Source organism: Bacillus rossius (genome assembly GCF_032445375.1).
Source record: "Bacillus rossius redtenbacheri isolate Brsri chromosome 4 unlocalized genomic scaffold, Brsri_v3 Brsri_v3_scf4_1, whole genome shotgun sequence".
Lineage (NCBI taxonomy): Eukaryota > Metazoa > Arthropoda > Insecta > Phasmatodea > Bacillidae > Bacillus > Bacillus rossius.
Window position 1 is genome coordinate 17,656,766 of NW_026962010.1, and position 20,540 is coordinate 17,677,305.

General features: G+C 41.4%; 1 protein-coding gene across 1 annotated transcript in view; it reads left to right on the plus strand.

Annotated features, from left to right (window-relative positions):
• The window catches only part of LOC134541731 (uncharacterized), a 51,550-nt gene extending 39,639 nt beyond the window's left edge, over positions 1–11,911 (plus strand). Inside the window, exon 4 of the mRNA XM_063385379.1 lies at positions 11,096–11,911. Coding sequence (XP_063241449.1) covers positions 11,096–11,911 — 816 coding nt within the window. The remainder of the gene's footprint in view (positions 1–11,095) is intronic.
• Positions 11,912–20,540: the final 8,629 nt, after the last annotated feature.

A 20,540-nucleotide genomic window follows, 5' to 3' on the forward strand; every position in this document is an offset into this window, starting at 1 on the left:
TTGACACGACTTATGCACCAGAAGAAACAAACTAGACGATCCTTACACCGCCGACGTCAGTAACAAACTGAGCGACCTACTGTCTAGGACTCGCTTATATACATGCACCGTATGGAATAATACGCTAGTCAAATCAAGAACCATTTACAATAATACTAGAGTCAAATCTACAAATTAAAAAAGAGGATCATTTGATCGAAAAAAAAATTCGATCTCTCCAATATACGCCAGGCTCCAAGAGCTACAATTCACTTCATCAGATCCATCTACATTTTGCTCCTATGCTTCAATTGACCATTAGCTGCAAGCGCTCCAACAGCTCCATCAGCTCCAACACGTAATTTACGCAATGTACGCACAATACATGCAATTTACATGCAATAAATGTAATGATCACACAGTACACACAGGAAACTGAACGTACACACAGTACACACAGGAAACGGAACGTACACATAGTACACACAGGAAACTGAACGTACACACAGTACACGCAGGAAACTGAACGTTCACACAGTACACACAGGAAACTGAACGTACACACAGTACACACAGGAAACGTAACGTACACACAGTACACACAGGAAACGAAACGTATACACACAGTACACACAGAAAACGGAACGTACACACAGTACACACAGGAAACAGAACGTACACACAGGAAACGAAACGTACACACAGTACACACAGGAAAGGAAACGTATACACACATTACACACAGGAAACGGAATGATCACACATACATTAGCGGAAACACACAGGCTTAGTTGGAAATCAGAATACAAGAAATAAAAACATTTAATTTTTACTTTCAATATTTAATTACTTCTCAACATTACACAAATACAAGTAAAAGAAGCCATTATTGTATGTAGCCAGCTTTCCTCAGTTCCTTGAGTATGAAGGATATTTCTTTGATACACGAATAGTTTCCTGCACAAAGCGAGCCATGTAGAAGTCTTAGCCGGTCAACCAATATGTTTGGATCTTTCCATGATGTGTAATCAATCTCTTCTACCACCATCTTACTTGCTTGTTTATTATAAATACTGTTAATATCACAATCGTCCCAGTGATCATAATAAGCATTATCAGATTTATTTATTATAACACGACGTTTCCATCGTTTCGGTCTCAGGACATCGCCACATTCTTCGATCTTGTCAGCTCTAGGTGCTTCATCACAGTCTATGCCTTTGTCAACAGCCTCAGAGTCACTGTAACAATCACTGTAGAAGACATCCTCTTCACCCAGATTACCGTATGAATTCGCTATCGATGATGTCGAAGTGTCTTCATCGTCTTCATGCTTCCTTTTTAGGAGTCCATCATTTTTACAAAGAATGGAGGATCTACTGAATATAGGCTTAAATGTATTCTCACTTTTCACGGTGTTGATACTTCCATTAGTTTCAGTCTTCCCGAAGCCATTAGCATCCTTCAATTTATGTTCTTCCTCACGATCGGGTGAGCTAATACCATCACGCACACGGAGAAAACCGCCACAAGATTTCTTTGATATCATGAAATTACAAAAAAAATAATAAAAAAATTAAAAATAAAAACGAAAAAAAATTCAAACATTCTGCTAGCTTGTGAACTTCTCATTGTTGAGCAAAGATAGAGTTCTAGTACAAGCTAGCAGAATGTTTGAATTTTTTTTCGTTTTTATTTTTAATTTTTTTATTATTTTTTTGTATTTTCATGATATCAAAGAAAACTTGTGGCGGTTTTCTCCGTCGGCTTCCGATTATTCTTGTCAATATTATGGTGGTTTTCTCCGTGTGCTCCTGATTATTCTTGCCAATATTATGATGGTTTTCTCCGTGTGCTTGCGATCATTCCTGCGGTTTTGGTCAAAGGTCAAGGTCACACCCATCCAAGATGGCCGAAGTGACGTCGCAATCCAAGATGGCGGACCGTGAGAAATCTGAGAAGCACTAGCAGGAAGGACGAATTTTTTTCTCCTTGGATACTGTCGAAGCCAACCTCCCTTTGCGATCGATAGTGAGCGTTCCGCATCCCACATTAATGAAATAGATATTATTTACCTGCAAGCAACACGTGGCGACATCTGTTGACGACAGCCAGAACTACTTGCATCAATTTGCTTTGCATTAGATAACTTAACTCTCGCTGATGAAATATTTCAAAAACTCTATTTAAGAAATGGTTCCAATTGGAGAAAACTGACAGTTTGTATCTAACATTAGTCACAGAAGCTACCATGGATCGTGGTTTGTTATCTGCAGCTGAATCGGAAGGAAGCCGCTGTAGATACTGTGGCAAGGATTTTGCCATGAGAAGGAATGCTAGACGTCATGAGAAGAATGATTGTGCTAGAAACCCACTACGCAACATGTTAAGCTGTAATCGTTGTAGCAGGTTGTTTACACGAATTGACAGCTTAAAAAGACATGGTAGAACATGTAAAGTCAAGACTACTTACGGCATAGAGGACACCGATGGATCCACTAGACTAAAGAAGAGTGATCTGCATTACGACAATAATTTTCCTTGTCCTGAGCGTGATGGTATTAGCTCACCCGATCGTGAGGAAGAACATAAATTGAAGGATGCTAATGGCTTCGGGAAGACTGAAACTAATGGAAGTATCAACACCGTGAAAAGTGAGAATACATTTAAGCCTATATTCAGTAGATCCTCCATTCTTTGTAAAAATGATGGACTCCTAAAAAGGAAGCATGAAGACGATGAAGACACTTCGACATCATCGATAGCGAATTCATACGGTAATCTGGGTGAAGAGGATGTCTTCTACAGTGATTGTTACAGTGACTCTGAGGCTGTTGACAAAGGCATAGACTGTGATGAAGCACCTAGAGCTGACAAGATCGAAGAATGTGGCGATGTCCTGAGACCGAAACGATGGAAACGTCGTGTTATAATAAATAAATCTGATAATGCTTATTATGATCACTGGGACGATTGTGATATTAACAGTATTTATAATAAACAAGCAAGTAAGATGGTGGTAGAAGAGATTGATTACACATCATGGAAAGATCCAAACATATTGGTTGATCGGCTAAGACTTCTACATGGCTCGCTTTGTGCAGGAAACTATTCGTGTATCAAAGAAATATCCTTCATACTCAAGGAACTGAGGAAAGCTGGCTACATACAATAATGGCTTCTTTTACTTGTATTTGTGTAATGTTGAGAAGTAATTAAATATTGAAAGTAAAAATTAAATGTTTTTATTTCTTGTATTCTGATTTCCAACTAAGCCTGTGTGTTTCCGCTAATGTATGTGTGATCATTCCGTTTCCTGTGTGTAATGTGTGTATACGTTTCCTTTCCTGTGTGTACTGTGTGTACGTTTCGTTTCCTGTGTGTACGTTCTGTTTCCTGTGTGTACTGTGTGTACGTTCCGTTTTCTGTGTGTACTGTGTGTATACGTTTCGTTTCCTGTGTTTACTGTGTGTACGTTTCGTTTCCTGTGTGTACTGTGTGCACGTTCTGTTTCCTGTGTGTACTGTGTGTACGTTCCATTTCCTGTGTGTACTGTGTGTACGTTCCGTTTCCTGTGTGTACTGTGTGTACGTTCAGTTTCCTGTGTGTACTGTGTGAACGTTCAGTTTCCTGCGTGTACTGTGTGTACGTTCAGTTTCCTGTGTGTACTATGTGTACGTTCCGTTTCCTGTGTGTACTGTGTGTACGTTCAGTTTCCTGTGTGTACTGTGTGATCATTACATTTATTGCATGTAAATTGCATGTATTGTGCGTACATTGCGTAAATTACGTGTTGGAGCTGATGGAGCTGTTGGAGCGCTTGCAGCTAATGGTCAATTGAAGCATAGGAGCAAAATGTAGATGGATCTGATGAAGTGAATTGTAGCTCTTGGAGCCTGGCGTATATTGGAGAGATCGAATTTTTTTTTCGATCAAATGATCCTCTTTTTTAATTTGTAGATTTGACTCTAGTATTATTGTAAATGGTTCTTGATTTGACTAGCGTATTATTCCATACGGTGCATGTATATAAGCGAGTCCTAGACAGTAGGTCGCTCAGTTTGTTACTGACGTCGGCGGTGTAAGGATCGTCTAGTTTGTTTCTTCTGGTGCATAAGTCGTGTCAATTAGCTGTTCTTGAGACCTCGATGGCATCTTTACCGTCTTTAACGTCGAACTCGATGGAGGTTGTACCGTCGACTACGGGAACCTTGACGACAGCTACGACGGAGAAGGAGCAGATTCCGTTGACAACGCCTCTGACAACACTGGAGGAGACTTCATCAGACGCGATACCACCAGCAGAAGAGACTTTAATGCCGGTAGTGCTGGCTGTGCAGGAAAACTCGACGAACTTCGTTTCGCCCTCGATGGAGGCTTCAATGGATGCCGAATCGACAACAACTAACGAACATCGGTGCTGTTACTGTGACAAGATTTTCTCAAACAGCAGCAATGCTCGACGACACGAGAGGAGCGAATGTGTCAAGAACCTATATCGTAAAATGTTTGTTTGTGAGAAATGTCATAAGCAGTTTGCCAGAAAAGATAATATGAAAACGCACATTAAGGCATGCAAAGGTCCTGCTGTGCGGCAGAAAGTAAAGGTTTCGGCGCAACAACGATGCATCGATGTGCATAAGAGTATGCCTGGAAATGGTACTACTGTTGCAACGCCTGTATCTGGATCAGGTCTGAAAGGCTCGTCTTCATCACCACGGTATCCTTGCAGCTACTGTGATACGTCGTTCGCATTTTCCCATGATGCACGAAGACATGAGCGGAGCAAATGCACGAAGAATCCTTCTCGAATGAAGTTTCGCTGTGATGAGTGCCTTAAATGGTTTACTCGAATTGACAGTTTGCGACATCATGCGAAAAAATGTAAAGATGGAGTCTGTGCTCCTGCTGAACTACCTGTCAACATTTCGACTCCTCGCTTTAGATTGGAGACTCGTGAGCGTACAAGCAAGAAAACCGATGTGCAGCAACCGATTGCTATGACGTCTGGACATGGAACTAAACCTAAGACTGTGTTCGGTGCATTACAAGTAAACGATAATGGCTTCTACTTGGCGCAGTCTGCATTTCGTGGAACGTTGAAAGACTATTATTATCTAAATACGTTCGGTGAGTCGAAGGAAATTTGTACTTTTCTTGATGATATTAGACAGAACATAATCAATCAGCTTACTGATGACGTAGCGACAAACGGACCTTTGAAATATAACTTGTGGTTGGACTGTCTATATGGAAAGCCGTATCCGTTAGATGACAAAGTGAAGAAGTGTGCATTCAAGACATCGGCTGCAGTAATTTACAGTTCTGACGATGTGAAGCAAACTGTTAAAAACGGAATCCAGAAACTCTGTCAAGAAGAGGAGAACTATGTCTGTAAAGGTTCTGGCTGGACTCTGTCTAGTATAAACCGATTGGAGCTAAGAATTAGTCATTTCACACCGCTGCGGAACTAAATGATTGTAAATTTTCTGGCTTTCGTAAGTGATCCTGTAGTAGAATAGAAATTATGTAATAAATATTATGTTTGTGAAAGAACTTGCGGTGTTTAATTCCTCGAACCTGTTACTATTAGGTTAAATTGTTATTTTTTTTCATCGTCCAGAATCGTACCAAGGACCTAAGTCGATCTAATTAATCAGTACATTGATTGGAAATTTATTTAATGATTTCTGAACTTTTTCCCGAATCTCTAGCATTAAAATTATGAATTACCAATATGTTGGTGTTGATGGCTTATAGGATGATGATGACAGTAGAGGTTTTAATGTCTCTTTAAGAATGTTGAACATGGAATAATGAAATTATTATTTTTTTACATCAAATTAAACATTATTGCATCGATCGGGTATCGAACCAAGGACTGAAACTGATCTAATCAATCTGTAAATTAATGAGTGATTTATTTAATGAATTTTGGAATTTTTCCCGAATTTCTAGCTAAATAATTACGGTTTTCAAGATGGCGGCCAAATGACAAGATGGCGGGTGACACAGCAATAATAAATGATTACTGCACTCTAGCGGATAAGAATTAAACTAACATGGTGTCAGCGCACTCTCGCCGACGATAACAAGATGATGATGGTTACCAGCAGCCGAAGACAAGATGGCGGACATGACATCATACTAGTTGACCTTGTTATTGGTGGTGGTAGGTTAGTCTGTAGGTGACTTCCGTGGTGGAAGGAGCCTGTCGCCATTTTTAGTTTTTTTGACCTCGTCGGGTTCGAACCGAGGACTCCGAACTCCATGTCTAAAAAGTATATTTTTTATAAAAAATATATTAAAATTTTATTAATTTAATTTTTTTATAAATTTTAAATTTTTTCATTAAAATCGGGTAGTAAAAAAGTTAAAGATGGCGGGCGTAACGGAAATTGCAACGGTGACGTCATAATCCTATAAATGGCTTAACGTTGGCTTGAGTTAAGGATGCTTAAGCCAGTTTTAGGAATTTTCAGCCGCTGGGATTTTTAAGGAATAAAACGGGAAATTTTTCCTCGAAACGGGAATTTTTCCCTCGAAAACGGGAAATTTTTTCTTAAAACGGGAAATTTTGAGTCATTTTGAGTCATTTTTGAGGAATTTTGAGGAATTTTTGCCGCCGTGACGTCACAAATCCAAGATGGCGGACACCGACACCACCACCACCGCCTGAGGCCTGATCCAGTATGCCCATTTACATACTACTTTAGAGGTTTTATAGTTTGCCTAAAAAGGGAGTTCTTAATTTTTTTGTCCTTTAAACCAGTTATTTAGACGGAAAATTAAGATACTATTTAGAACTTGTACAATAAATAAGAACGGATTCGATAGTTTACATGGTACGGAAGCTACGAAATTAATTTTGGTTTTTAACTATGTACTATTTTTTCCCCTTTCAGTTATAGTTCACCTTATCAAAAATTGTTTCATACCAAAATTTAAATAATATTCATAAGATTTACTAAGGGAGCTATAAATTGTTTGCTTTCTTGCCCCTGTTTTTTCCACTCCTTGCAATTATGGCTGGCCGTATCAAAAACTTATTTATACAAAGGTTTTTAGTATTACTCTAAAGATATACATAAATGTTCATACGGATGCTATATGTTTCATATTAAGGGAGTTATAGCGATTTTTATGTTTTTTAAAAGGCTTTCCAGTTTCTACCCCTTTAGTCATATTTTGCTTATTAACGAACTCGAACGATATTTTACTATATTTTATGTATCAGATTGGAAGTTATTTGTGCAAAATTACGGCAGTTATCATGTTTCATAAACTTTTGAGTTGATGATGGTTTTGGGGTCTACAGACCATGAAATGTAAAACTATATAACTTTTTCCGGAAGTCGCAGCATTTTAATTGCTACAATAGGTAGACTTTCTTTGAAATCTACCTAATACAGTAGAATCCCGCTAATCCGAACTAATTGGGACCGAACCCTGTCCGGATTAGCGAAAATTCGGATTAGGCGGGATTTTGTCATATAATGCCATATATTGTCGTTTTGAGGCGTATTTAGTGTCTGATATTTCAAATATGTATCAGGTTGCGAAAATGCAGAAGAGTGCGTTGAAAAGTGGACGGCCATTAACGTCTGTGACCAGATGAAGATATAGTAGCAGCTGTGCAGGAACGTCGACTTATCTCGATGCAGACGACAGTGAGGAGGAAGGGGACGCGCCGACTGATGATGTTTCTCACACTGCCGCAGCCACTGCCCTTGATCTGGCTTTGCGCTGTCGAGCGACATGCCGATACAACCCCAACAGATGTTATGTTTATGCGGCGTTGGCGAAACATTGCATCTTCAAGCCGATTTAGTGCACTGCGTCAAAGGAAGATTACTGATTTTGCCTCTTAGATAATGGTTTGCCTTTTTACGTTTTGTTTTGTGTCAATCCTGTACAGAACATGAATTCTACATATAGTATGTAAGTAAATTCAAAAAATTTCAATACGTACATATGTATTGAAGTACTAGCCTATGTACGTAATCCTAATTTTCTCTTTTTAGTTAGACAATGGAATAGATAAATTATAAATTTCTTATGTACATATTAATAAACGTACATTACTTGGAAAAACTTGTTTTTCTTTACTTTCCCTAGTTATTAAATGTTATAATTTTTTTTGTCCTAGCCCTGTTCGGATTAGGCGGATTTTCGGATTAGCGGGGTTCGGATTAGCGCGACTACTGTAGTTCTAGCTTCTGAGGTCAGATAAAACTCCAATCTTTACCATACCGCCTGCAAAAGCTGCAACCAGCAAGCCGTTGTGTACCTATAGTTGCATACATGCTAGTGTTAAGCATCGTATTCAATTTAGTATACATCGAATATCATAAATGTTTTTTTTACATCTTCTGTTACCTCAGCCATTACATAGTAAGATTATGTCATAGAAATCATAAAATAAAACAACTAACGGCTGTCAGAAAAGTAGTTGTTTATTCAAATAATGAACATATCGAGACCTCATTATATCGTGCTTTCCAAATTGAAGCGTACAAAAGCTCCAGGCGTACAGAAGTACTAAAAAGTCCCTTCATGTAGGAACAATGTGAAAAGCGTTAGTTCCCCAATGTGTTTCAACATTGGCGCAAGGAAAACCATTCCAAAGACAAGGCAAATTTATTAAGGTACAAACAATAATGAATGCATCTACATACCCTAATGTTAGGGTTCTACAAACAAGGCAATAATATGCGAAGCGTGTCATATGGGTGTCGATCATGGGTAATACAATCAGGTAAACAAAGCTAAAAGACTCGTGAAACCAAACTTTAATTTATAACGTGGCCACGAAACAAAATTTAAGCAGAGTACAATAACTACCACGAGTCAATATGCCACTAAGGCACATCGCGAACTTGAATTTCGACACTTACCCATGATCGACCGGCCGAGACAACAGGACAAACAGCTCGTCCAAGAAACTAAGGTGAAGTCATGGGAGAGGCATGTGGTCACGAGCTTATATAACTTAAGCGGGATATAAGTCCGCATGCAAAGAAAATAATTCCTAAGAAGGGGAAGGAGGAAGGGCCACCAGAAATCTGGAGTGTCCAGGAGAGGTAAGCGGTATGTGGAGAGAGGGGAGGGGGTAGGAACACGACACTAACGCCGACGAGGGCCGAAGACAGCCGAAGGCTCACTGTCGAGAACACAAGTTCGGCGCAAAATGATGAACTAACAATTAAACAGGCCTACGGAAAAAAATATTTGTAAAAACATTTTAAATCAAATTTACCTAAATTTCATGGACTTTTGGATGCTGAACCCATATTTGGTATCCGTTTTTTTTTATCACCAACAGTTCACTCCCAATAATACATCAATTATATATTTCAAAAAACAGAATGAATAATATATATTCTTCTTGGAATGAGCGCGTGGAAAAAAATAAAAATAATAAAAATTACTTTTACCACCGTCTTTTTTTCTTTCGCTTTGCATAGTACGCGTTTTACGTTTTAGCTCACAAGAAGTCATTAGCATTAGACGATACATTGAAAGACTTGAGAAATAATCAAGTTAAAAATGGTGGAGGATTGGTGTTATTATCCGGTGACTTCAGGCAAACACTTCCAGTTATACCTCGCTCAACATTAGCTGATGAAGTGAATGCATATTTTAAATATTAAATTTTTTGGAGAATAGTCAAAAATGCATTTAACAACAATATGAGAGTTCAGCTTCAAACCAATCCAACAGCTGAGATATTTTCAAGATAATTCTCGGGGCCGTAACGGCACTGTACCTACAAATACAGAAACAGGAAAAATCACCTTCCCATCTAATTTTTGTAATATCGTGAGTTCAAAAGAAGTACTAGTAGACAAGGTTTTCTAAAGCATCTAAACAAATTATAGAAATCACATGTGGTTAAGCGGGAGAGTCATTATAGCAGCTAAAAATGTCGACGTATACGAAATGAACAACTTCATTCTAAACAGAAGCGCAGGTGAAACAGTGATAAACAAATCCATTGACTCCGTGATAAACCAAAGAAAAGTAGTGAATTTTCCAAAGGAATTTCTTAATTCACACAATGTTACCGGATTGCCGTTATGCATTATGAATTTGAAAATTGGAGTGCCAATTACATTTACTCCGAAACAGCAATCAGCCAAAGTTATGCAATGACACACGATTAGTAGTTAAAAACATTTTATGAACAATCTAATTGAAGCTACAATTCTGATTGGACCTCATAACGATGAAGACGTACTTCTTCTACGAATACCACTCCATCCGACCGACATAGCGTTTGAATTCAAACAGGTTGAATTTCCTATACGCCTTGCGCTCGCTATGACTATCAATAAAGTGCAAGAGCAATCGTTGCAAGTGTGCGGCTTGAATTTAGAAAACGAATGCTTCTCTCAGGGCAATTATACGTCACATGCTCAAGAGTCGATAAACAATCTGATCTTTATGTCTATGTAGAAAAAAAAAACAAACAAAGAATGTAGTCCATCCACTAGCTTTAAAATAAAAGATTATTTAATGGCAAAAAAAAAAAATCTTTTCTTTCCTTTCATTCCACAGCATAGCCTTAGGAACGAAAATCAGTGTATTAAATTGAATGATATGTTTCCTCGGTGAATCTAAGTACTCTAGAATACTTTTATTTACTTTTCTATCCATTTTCATTTCAGACTGAGCCACAACGAAGCGTGGCCGGGATTGGTTACATACAAAAAATGAAACATTGTTAACGTTCGGTAATCGAGTAGCAACAGATAGTCGGTAAAATTTTGGGACATTACATTATTTGTATTGGTGGAAAGTTGTTAGAATGAGGGTAAGTCATTCGGCGATAAATTAAGGACATGTACCATTGTATGTAGGCTACCTTTAAGTTGCAAAAATACAAGCCTGGCCATTATATGGGTCCAAAACACGGGAAATATGCTGACATTTTTGTCGTCAAATTTGTAACAAACCACGTGAAGAGAATTAATTAATTAATAGAGAATTAATAAATTAATAAATAAAGAGAATTAATTAATTAATAAACCCCTTTATATGCATGATGATATTGTACACCCTACACTATGTGAGCTCCCTGTACCAGCCGGTGAGGGACGCGAGTGTGCTGCAGGTGTTCCACTCGGACCAGTGGGGGCCCGGCATCTTCGCGCGGGACAAGGGTGTGGTGAAGGACCTGACGCAGCCCCCGGAGGCGGGGCCGAGCGGCGGCTACCTGGGGCCGCCGCCGCCGCACCACGGGCCGGCCAGGGGCGGCGCGGAGGACTGCGACCACCGCGCCAGGGCGCCCCCTGCGCCCACCTACAGGAACTACAGGCCCGAGAGTCCTCCTAGCTGCCGGCAGCACGGGCCTCCCTACCCGCAGCACTTCTTCTTCCCCGCCGAGCCGCTCTTCGGCGACCTGTACGGCGGCGGCGGTCCCGAGGACTTCTCCCCCGGGGACTACCTCGGGCCGCCGGGTCCCGGCAACCACCTCCTGCCAGACACCTACACCTCTGCGCTCTTCGGCAGCCGGGAGCAGGTCGCCAGCCCCTCCTCGGAGGCGAGCTCGTACGCCGAGGAGCCGGCCGTGGAGGTGCTGCAGACGGAGGTGATGGCGCTGCCGGCGTCGCAGATCACCTTCGACATCCCCCCCTGGACGGGCGCGCCCGCGGGGGAGCAGCAGGAGCCCGCCCCCGCCACGACGACGGAGGAGGCCGCGGTGTTCGTGACGCCGGCTCCCGCGGCGGCGGCCCGGCGCAGCGACGCGCGGCCGGCGCTGGTGCTGAGGCAGGCACGCCGCCGGGTGGTGCTGGTGCTGCCCGAGGACACCGCCCCCAGGCCGTGCCCCTGTGGGCGGCCCCGCCCCGCCCCGCGGGACAGCCTGGCCGTGGAGGGCCGCGCCAGCCCCGTCACGGCCCTCCCCGGGGACGCGCGCGACGAGCGGTAGTCTCTCCCGCGAGTCCGCTTAACTTATTACTAGAGACCCGGAAAATTCGCGGGTTCATTTCTTGGAATGCTCCAATTCAAATAATTACACCTTAGTGCTGCTTCTGCCATTGGTCCACTGTTAATCTGGAGGACTGAGGGCCGATTAGAGACCCTCACTCATACAAGTGTCGAATCACAGGCCACCCAGTCGAGACGACTCACAAGTCAGCAGCCAATGAACAGTTGGCATTTGCCCGAGTGTGCGGAGGATATTGGAGTCTATCCTGGAGGTCATTGAACCCGCGAATTTTCCGGGTCTCTACTTATTACTTTAGTCGTGGAGCACGGTGCTTCCGGCATGTTTCACGACTGCGTCAATGTGAGAATTGATTTTTGTACCACCATTTAAATTAAATACAGAATTTTTTTTACAGTTTTAGTAATTATCAGGTCTTTATCAGTCATTATTTCTTCCTCTCGGCCACCTATTCCACTTCAATCATAATTATGATGAACCAACCTCTTTAGTAATAATTAACAACATAGTTACCGTCTCGATGAGTGTCCACGCCGCATCACGGCGAGGCGAGGCGGTGCCGGGGGAGCACACGGAGACAACCCACCGGCTCAAGGTATCTGCCGCCACGTCTCCTGGCCTCGCTGGGCCTTGCTGAGCTAGGGGGGGGGGGGAGGGGAAGCTCGGTTCACTGGCCGAGACTCCTCCCCTTCAGCAGAAATTTCGGACGAAAAGTTTACGCTGCCAAATAATTTATGTTAATATAATATCTTAAGACACTATCGATTCTGAAATTCTTACGACAATGAGTTTAGTTTGGTTGGAGGCGGGGAAGGAGGGCCGTAAACATGGAGTTAGGAATTGTCATGAGTAGTATATAAATGGGCGTACTGGGACAGGCTATAATTGCCGGACCACCGAACAGTAGTAGGAGTTTGGATTGTAGTTGTCCGACCGCCCTCTTGGATTGTGACGTCACCGCGGCTACATTAAAATGAACTTGAATTTTGACTTTGACCTTCCAAGAAGACTGCAGAAATCGAGAAACACTTGTTAATTATTTTTTTTGGTACTTGTAGAATATTGTAATAATTTGTTTATTTGTGTTTTTGTTGTTTTATTTCTCGTACCTGTCACGTTTATGGCTAGTTGTTGGCCCAACAGTATGACACTGGACTTGCATTTCAGAGGAACCGGGTTGGAATTACGACCCGGCAATCATGGTTTCACTCCAGGAAAATGCCGGGCTTGAAATCCTTATTACAGGCCATTGGCTGTTTATTCTCCAGTGTTATTTACCTGTGTTGTTGAGTTGACTCCTTTCCGATGACCTCGCTGCAAACAAGACGTTAAGCACAAAGCAATTAAACTACTATGTTCCCATGTCTTTATTATATTAAGGAACTCGGCATTATCCAACATTAATAATCAATGAACTTATTACTTTGGATTACACAGGCTGCATCTGAAATACACTTCAATAGGGTAAGTATGTATGTAGGTATAGAGGCGGAAATGTCAGTGCTTCTGTTACTCGTTAGGGTTGTTCCCGTGTGAAAGGGAAAACAACGGATCCCTGTAATGTGAAAAACCATTTAGGCACAGTGTACAACACATCACGTGCCTTGTGTGTTTTGTACAGTTGCACTAAAGAATGGAGAATGGCAATTTGGTGGGAATGGGTCGAGATTCGTAAAGCATAAGCAGCAAAGCAAACAATTTGGCGGAAGTAAATATGTTGTATTTAGTGACTATAACTAATTTGGGAGAGCAAATGAAATCAATTTAATTAAAAAAAAAAAAAACAATTGCCTTATCTTAGAGCTTCGTGCATGATAGTGTGGTGTAGAACTAATGGGCCAGTTACCAGACACCTAATTCGGAGCTAATGCGCGAAGTCAGTGGAGCCCTCGTCACTAAAGTTTTGCTGCATGAGTCGAGAACTGAAGGATGTGACTGCTGGTTTCTCTTGCTGACGTGGCTGGTTTAGTATAACTCTGAGTCCAGGGTTGGGCAGACAGCGTTGTCTCATGAATCGTATTTATGAGCACTGAGTCTGTCACCAAGTGCTTCTGAGCCCACTATAGGTTCAGGCCCCTGTGCTTAACTGTGTGAGGTGCGGCCTTATCAAAAGGCAAATCAGTTTGAACTGTGATGTCTAGTGGGAGTTACAAGCTGATCTCCCACAGCACGCCCTACACAGCGCTGTCTGACCTTGAGGCGTCCATCAGCGTCTTCTCCCCTGTCCAAGACCCCTGACGGCGTCCTGCTGGGTCAGGAGCTGGTGAATGAGGCCGGGCTGACCTCTGCCACGGCGTGGTGCCTCTCGCGTCAGCTCGCTCCTGCGCGCACCACGGCTCTGAGACACGTGCACTGCCGCTGCGTTGTCATTCGGCGCGGGATGGTACAATCTGCGCCGTACATATATACATAACAGTATGTAATTGCCGGACCACCGAACAGTAGTAGGAGTATGGATTGTAGTTGTCCGACCGCCCTCTTGGATTGTGACGTCACCACGGTTACATTAAAATGAACTTGAATTTTGACTTTGACCTTCAAGATTTGCCAAAATTTGCTCAAAGTGACACAAAATTTTCCCGAATTGGCCCAAAATTCGCCAAAATCCACCGAGACTTGCAATTTTTTTGGGGGGTGGGGGGGGGGGGGGGGGGGTAATCCGCACAATAAATCTGAAAAATAAAATTTTTCCTATTTCGAGAGGAAAATTCACTTTTTTAAAGAAAAAAAAATTCCTGTATTAGTCCTCAAAAATGCCAATGACTTGAAAGTTAAAAAAAAAGTGGCTTAAATTCCCCAGCGACAAGCCGCCATAAGCAGCACCTTGACAATTGAGATGCTATGGCCGTCATTTTGAATTATGACGTAACTGTTGAAATTTTCGTTACGGCCGCCATTATGAAAACCCGCAATATTATCAGAAAAAATTAAATAAAATTTAATCAAATATTATTTTAAAAAGCATTGACATCATGTTAAGTTACACCCGCCATCTTGAAAATATGTAATTTTTATGTTACAAATCGGGAAAAATTCATGTTATCATGTGGAATCTATCAAATAATTGTGGAGAATTTTGCTGCAGTGAATTGCTGAACCTATATTAATTATTAGAGTTTCAAAGATAAATAAGACGTTACAGAGTGATACAATCACTGAATTTGTTTTTTTTTTCTGTGTGTCGTAGTTTAGTTTAATAAGAAGAATTGCCACATATTTATTTACTATTTTCTTCCTTTGGAAGATTTTATTTTTGGAAACCACTGCTGTTGGCCCATGTGCTTATACTTCTATATATGTCCATGAATATATACATGATCTAAGTTTATTAAACTCTGTTTGAAGATATGGCCATAAAAATTTACCGTGTGGCCAAACAACTCTGCTCTCCGCTGGTCTTCAGGATAGAGGGCGAAAAACTAAGGAAATGTTCATGTTATTTGAGCCCGACTACCCGTATAAGTAAATTTCCATACATAAATGTAATTATTTTTACAACCTACGGTTCAGAAAAAGAAAGGAAATTGGTCAAATAAACTACTAAATAACCATGTGCTAGTATTATTTCCAATATTTTCCGATTTTTTAAAATAATTAATTATTTCGAAGATGGCAACCAACAAACAAGCCTATTATTGCTGATGATCAGATGAGTAACACTAGTCAACTCTTAGCGTGTAACGAATGTAGCAAGATCTACAAGAAAATCCAATATGTCGGCATCCATACGACTGCTGTGACGTCAAACTAGTTGGAGTCATATGTCTTGGTAGTGGGGGTCAGTTGCCTGAAAAATATTACTGAAAAATTAATTGTTGTCATGTATTTACAAGCACCTTCACTGGATATCGAACCCATTGCTTTCGAAATACGTGACGTAATTTTTATTCTCTTATATTTTGCTACATTTTTTCTAAATTTTACATAATTTTATTGTTTAAGAGGCCTATACAGACAGGGCGCAACTCCGCCAGCGGGTTCTGCGCTTACGACATCGTGCAAGGTGGGCGGGACAAAGCTGGAAGGAGGAGACGTGGATTGGTTATCTTGGCGGCGCGTCACTTCGACTGGGAGGCGGAGTGGGGGAAACACTTTCCACCCCGCCGTCATTCCAGCTTGCAGTGTCTTTTAGGAAAGATCGCGGTGTTCCGTACCCGCTATCGCTCTGTCCTCGAGTCTCGTGTTGTCGCGGTGTCGCGTTACCTTCGAGGCACAGTTATTTACTATACGTCAGTGGATAAAGGCCGCACTTGGCGTTGTGTTGAGTGCATTGCCCACCAACCTCCCAATTCTCTCCCCTGGCCAGGTTATTTACACTAGACAAGACTATTGGCTGGAGTATTTCTTCTCAGAGATCTCTCATTTTCATAGGCGTGCGCACGGTAGGTGCCACAGGTGCCTTGGCACCACCATTAGGGTTAACGTTATTTTGTTTTTTACAAGCACAAATAATACATACTTACAAAAATCCATATTATTTTCAAAAAAATATGTTTTCCAATCGTGTCGAGTTACAGATATGTGCTCATAACACTATCAGTATATCAATTATCAATCGAACCAACTATACACACGGAAACAAGCCAGTTGCAATTACGTGTGTTGTACACGCGGGCCGCGGCTACGAAACTTCTGAAATGTAAATACTTCTCCTAGTTCTCCTCGAATTACATAGATGCGCGCTCGGTGTCCACTGTTCACTCCACTCGGCAGGCGCACGGAATAATAGCCGCCGTCCGCCAGGGTTTATTTAAAAAAAGAGAGAGAGTTTAGTTAGTTAAAAGGATAGGCTTACTCGATGACTTATATGTAGTCGCCGACAAAACATTTTTGTTGTATTCCAAAAGTTAATATTTTTGCCCACTCTTATTTGTGTATTTTTATTATTTTAATATTTTACATATTTAAGGTATGTTACAAAAACTCCCTTGATTTGTTGATTTTAAAACTTAACATTTGAGAATGTTTTTTCTAGCATTTATTTGGCATCTTCAGAAAACATGTAAGTATGGTTTTTCAAAGCCACCAGAATGAATTCCGTGCAAACAATTTGTGCAATTTACTTTATGGCTCAACAAAGCTTAAAACTGTAAATAGTTTAGTAGTTTTCCTGGTGATTATAACGTTCAAAGCCATAATTTGTCATTAAAAATGTTAAATTTTTACATCTGTGTATTTAAAGGTTTTGTTCGGAAACACCTTAAATAGCACCATTTTGCGCTTTCAAATCCAAATTTTTTCGGGGGAGGACCCCCCCCCCCCCCCCTCACGCTTTAGGCTCGGGGTCCGTGAATGACAGGGCTCTTGTGTAATCTGGCACCACCAATACTGAAGTCCTGTGCACGCCTATGCTCATTTTCCAAGCTTTCGGAGCTGCACCGAACTTTCATTGCAAGTTCTATGGAGCTGTCAAAACTACGAAACTCATATCCATATAACGAATCAAATGCATTTTCCGTTATGTTTAACCAAAAAATATTACATATTTTAATATCATAGTCGGAAATATGTAGGCCTACACGTTACCTAGTCAAAAATAATGCATACATAGCATAGCAAGTGCGCATACCTATGCATAAACAACACAGGTACGCATACGCGGACACATGCACACTTCCTTGCTGGGAAAATTTTCGTTTGTAGTTTTAAACCTTGCTGACTAAGAAATTAAAATTGATTTGTGCCAATTATTGGCAAGCAATGATTTACTTAAATAATTAAGTTGTGACTTGAGTTATGTAATAATTAATAATTTAGTTATACACTTGGGTCTGGTTATCCTTCAAGTTGTGTGCTATTACGTGTCCACCAGCAAAGAAGTAATATGATTACAATCAAATAAAGAATAATATTTTCCAAATTTTCAATGTTATACTATGTACGAACGTAGTTATATTATTACTGGGTTTCAGAAATAACGCATCAACAGTTTACATGATTTTTCACCCTTCCGATATATATATTTACAATTTCGTTCATCATAAAATACGTATTAGATTTAAATGTACGTACTAAACTACAATTTATCATACGACTACAAACGAATTGAAGCGTGCACTGATGCAACAATCAGTTAACAAACATTCGTACATAAAAATATGTTAGTTTCAACAACAGGTTGAAATGCATCTCTTAGCTCAACGAAGTCATATAACATAGTCACAGGTACTATTTGTTGCTGCAAATTGTATTTGAAGTTTGCAAAATTACGGAACTAGTCGTCTAAGTCATCCGAAACGTGGTGACGTTATGAGGCAAAAATCGTAATTTTGTTCACCCGGACTTTCCCCATTCTATAACATGAAGTGAGTATACAGGAAGATGTGTGGATTTTACGGTGAGTGACTAGTGTTCACAGTTTTTATTCCAAACGTACACAAACCAGTTGTTTGTGAATAGTTTTTTTGTAATAATGACGCGATAACTTAGCATGTCATATCATGTATTTGTAACTCTTTATTCCTTTACAAATAGAATATTTGCAACATTGTCAATATCAATTATTAGTGATTTTAAAAAGAAGTGTGGTAAGGATAATTGTGCCAAAATGCATTTTCAATACGGCACAGAATCATGTTATTTTTTCTACCTTGTATTTTGTACATGTTTAGATTGTTTACAATTTGCTGTTTAAAATATTTGTATGCATCTCCACCCAATAACTGTTCAGAAAATAACAATCATCAATTTATCTGTACAAATTATTTTTGGCTTTTCTGAAGAAAAAAAAGTTAATGTATGAAGTTGTACAAATACATCTTCTTTAATCAAATATAATTGAATTTGAACACATTTACACACCACAAAGACAAAAAACATATGAGTTTATGGATACAGTTGAGTACATTTAGATGGTCTGCTTTTACAAGCATAATTTAACAGCGCACTGAGTTTAAATTTTCTTATATAATAATGTTATATCGCAATAAATACTGTTACGATTTCCCTGCGGGTTCGTAAAGGATAGCCCAATTAAAGATTTTTATCACACACACAGTTTTATTTATTACCACTACTTGTCACTTACAAATAATCTTCTAAATTAGCAAATAATTAATTACACTTAAAGAAATGTCAATTCCCCAGTCACTCGTTCCACACACCTCGCTGGGCCGCACCTCTGGCGCAACTCTCGCCGCAGCACCCCTCGTGGGTCTCCGCCGCGGGACTCCGTCGCCGCACTCCGCCGCCGCCGACGACACTTGCCTTCGCCGAGGATCCGCTCGACTCCTCGCTCGCAACTCCACTCGGGACTCCGCCGCGCCCGCGACTCTATCGCCCGGAAACTCCACCGCGGGAAAACTCCCGACTCCACTGAACTCTCTCACTCCCTGCCCTGGAACCTTCGTCCAAGGACTTCGCCACTCTATCGCCCGGAAACTCCGCCGCGGGAGAACTCCCCACTCAGTCTCTGACTGACTCACTCCTCAGGCCTACCTCCTTATATAGCACTTGGGTTCCCGTCCAGAACAATCGGGCATGTCTCCGAGATATCGCGCGACCTTCGCCGTCGAAATGCCCAGAAACGCGTCGTGAGTCCTCGAAGGACGCGGCGGCTGCTCAAAATGCGCCGATAAACATGTCTGAGTCATTTTATTCCGCAGTGCGGCCTCTTTTAAGTAACTCGATCTGAGGCAGGTGCGCGCTGCGACGGTCAGGATGTTGCGAGATAGTATGACACAAGATACCAGGGAGAGGATGCGGGTGGAAAGGGGCGCAGACAGGCCGAACGAGCGCGGCGACGCCAAGCACTGCAGCCAAGCGCGATCGTAACATTGCCCCCTCCTTAAACCTGTTCGTCCCGAACAGGTAATTCATTTCTTCCCGCATATCCCTTCAATCGGTCTAGATGCACCACTTTCATTCGTCCTCTTTTCCCCCTCTGGATACGGTACACCACATCATTTAACCGTTTCAATACTTCATACGGGCCTTCCCATGCTGTCTGAAGCTCAGGACACCTGCCCTTCCTTCGCTGAGGGTTATACAGCCACACTAAATCGCCTTCGTGATATCCTGCCGAGTTAGCCTTCATGTCGTACCTTGTCTTCATTCGGTTTGTCGCTATTCGGAGGTTCCTACGGGCTTCGTCATGTATAAATGTCATTCATTCCTCCAAGCGATTGACATAGTCGGTAGTGCTGGTCGACTCTTGATGAGGATGACCGAACTTGATGTCACAGGGTAGCCTCAACTCCTGTCCAAATACAATACTTGCAGGAGTCTGCCCAGTCGAGTCATGAATGGCAGCCCTATACGCCATCAGGAATAACTGAATATGTTGATCCCAATCTTGCTGATGTTCGGCCACGACCTTGGCAAGGTGTTCCTCTAGAGTTCGGTTGAACCTTTCCACCATGCCATCCGACTGAGGATGTAGGGCTGTAGTCCTGGTTTTATTTATGCCTAGTAACCGGCACACCTCCTGAAACACTGTGGACTCGAAGTTGCGGCCTTGGTCTGAGTGAAGCTCCATTGGTACCCCAAATCTACAAATGAAGTTGTTGACTAGTGTATCTGCAATGGTGGTAGCCTCCTGGTTGGGAAGTGCATAAGCCTCTGGCCACTTACTGAAGTAATCCATCACTACCAGAATATACCGGTTACCATC